We start from the raw sequence: 2500 nt of genomic DNA on the forward strand, positions 1-2500 counted from the left end.
TCCTCAACCCCCCCCACGCCATCCCACCCCACCCTCCGCCCTAATATGACTTTCTAATGATTCCAAATATACCTGTGAGTCAGCCTGGGAAGTAAGTAACCTAGAATACAATCAGACTGCAATGCAAATATTTTAACTCTGAGGCTCTGAGTGCAGAATTAATTGCTCGGAGGCAGGAAATTCAGGCTGGGGCCAGACGTAAAAAAGACAATATTGATATTGTACGCCGATGAACTGTAATTTTTATTTTTTAAGGTGGCACCCTGAATTCAACGCGCACCACCAACCATTTCTCATTATCGTGCGTGCCACAAGTAACCCCTCGTATCATAAAACAACATACTTTTGCACAGTGAATAAATGCAATAAAAAACATTTATTAAAAAGATAATAAAACAACATACTGTACACCGTGCATCAATGCGATACAATTTACAATTTATGCTATTTAGCCTGACACTTTTATCCAGAGCAACTTAGAAGTGCGAGATCAGAGTAAATGGCATGAGCCCTAGTCAACAAATGAATGGTCACATAAGACTTAAGTACAGTTCAAAGAAAAACTAACTAAATTAACCCCTGGTGCACTTTCAGCTTCATCAGCCAAAGTAAACAGAAAAGGCTCTCAACCTGCTCAGATGGCCGACAATGTAAACCAGTGGTTCTCAAACCTTTTCATGTCAAGGACAGGATATTTTTGAATAGCCAAAGTATAAACTATGGTTAAAGTGGTTAAAATGATTGTGATGCTACATTAACTAATTATGGACCCCCTGGATTCCAGGGGCTTTGTGGGCTGAAAATCCGGTTTCAAGCGGTCTCCTTATATAGGCGTGTCACATCTGTGACATGATGTGTCCAGAAATGTGACATTTCTCACCCGCTAAACGTTGAACCGCAAGAGGCCCATAACCAGCATAGTTAGTTAATACAGCATCACAATCATTTTAACCACTTTAACCATTATGTTATACTTTGGCTATTCAAACATAGCAGATCTACAACTTCAAGTAGATCTGCTATTTTTGAAAGATCTTGAAAATGTGTGCAGATTTTTGGAAAAAAATTGAAGCGAACCTTGTTAACATAAAGCTTTGCTTCTGGAGGTCCCTGGCACATGCACTCAGTGGTGGAAATAGTACTAAAATGTTTTACTTAAATAAAAGTATCAATACTGCAATGTAGAAATCCTTTGTTACAAGTAAAAGTACTCATTATGCAGAATGTCCCATTACAAGTTTTCAAATGTACAAAAATCTTTTGAAAATAGCAGATCTACAAGCTCACAATGCGTCGCATCGCGACGCATTGTGAGCTTGTAGATCGGCTATTTTCAAATGGCCGAAATGTATATAGGGCTGAAGTGGTTAATGTATGTTTTGTTATAATAATCAAAATCTACATAACATAAAATCTACGTAACTAGTAACTAAAGTTTTTTAATAATTGCAGTGGAGTAAAAGCACAATATTTGCCTCTCAGAAGCAGAGGAGTAGAAGTAAACGTATTGGAAATTGGAAATACTCAAGTAAAGTGCAAATACCTCAAACTTGTACTTAAGTACAGCACTTGAGTACATGTACTTAGTTACTTTCCACCACTGCATGCACTTGCCCCAGGATTAGGTATATAAGGTGGGGGTGGGGGGGGTGGGGCCTCTCTAGCCTGGTCCTACCTCCTTATCGTCCTCGTCTATGCGTTTGATCTTGGTGTAGTCTACGGGCAGGTCCCAGCAGTCGGCGGGGTCGGCCATGCCGTAGCAGCGGGAGCCCAGCAGGGCGGCCTGCCGCTGGGGGGACATGGGCTCCAGCGGGGTGAGGACGGCGCCGCCCCCGCCCAGCCGCTTGCTCATGCTCAGGTCCAACGTGCCGTTCTCGTCCACGTCTAGGTTGGGACTCTGAAAAGCAGTGGTGGGAAAAAGTGCTCATTTTGAAGTACTCTGTTACAAGTGAAAGTCCGGAATTGAGTAAAAGTACAAAAGTATTAGTATCAAAATGTACTTAAAGTACCAAAGGTAGAAAGTATTCATTATGCAGAATGTCCCATTTCACAACTTTTCAAATGTAAAAAATGTGTAAAAAATCTTGAAATGTATATATGGCTGAAGTGGTTAATGTATGTTTTGTAATAATAATCAAAATCTACACTCAAGTTTTCAAATAATTGTAGAGGTAAAAGTACAATATTTGCCTCTGAGATGTAGTGGAGTAGAAGTAAAAGTACTGCAAATTGGAAATACTCAAGTAAAGTACAAATACCTCAACATTTTACAGTATTTAAGTAAATGTACCCAGTTACTTTCCACCACTGTTTGAAGCGTGCGTGCGTGCGTGCGTGCGTGCGTGCGTGCGTGCGTGCGTGCGTGCGTGCGGCGTGTGCGTGTGTGTGTGTGTGTGTGTGTGTGGTTTAGCGTGTGTTTGATGATGGGAAGGGCTGAATGGATGCACAGAATATAGGGAGGCTTGGATGGAGAGAAGGGAAATGAGAGAGAGAGAGTTTC

At 41.3% G+C, this 2500-nt stretch overlaps 1 protein-coding gene across 1 annotated transcript in view; it reads right to left on the reverse strand.

The window, feature by feature from the left end:
* The window catches only part of myt1lb (myelin transcription factor 1-like, b), a gene marked incomplete at both ends in the record, with an annotated part of 94228 nt that overhangs the window by 19653 nt on the left and 72075 nt on the right, over window positions 1-2500 (reverse strand). The window contains one exon of the mRNA XM_084045104.1: window positions 1676-1897. Within this exon, the coding sequence (XP_083901230.1) occupies window positions 1676-1897 (222 nt within the window). The remainder of the gene's footprint in view (window positions 1-1675; window positions 1898-2500) is intronic.

Source organism: Gymnoscopelus microlampas, assembly GCF_963454915.1.
Source record: "Gymnoscopelus microlampas genome assembly, chromosome: 20".
NCBI lineage: Eukaryota > Metazoa > Chordata > Actinopteri > Myctophiformes > Myctophidae > Gymnoscopelus > Gymnoscopelus microlampas.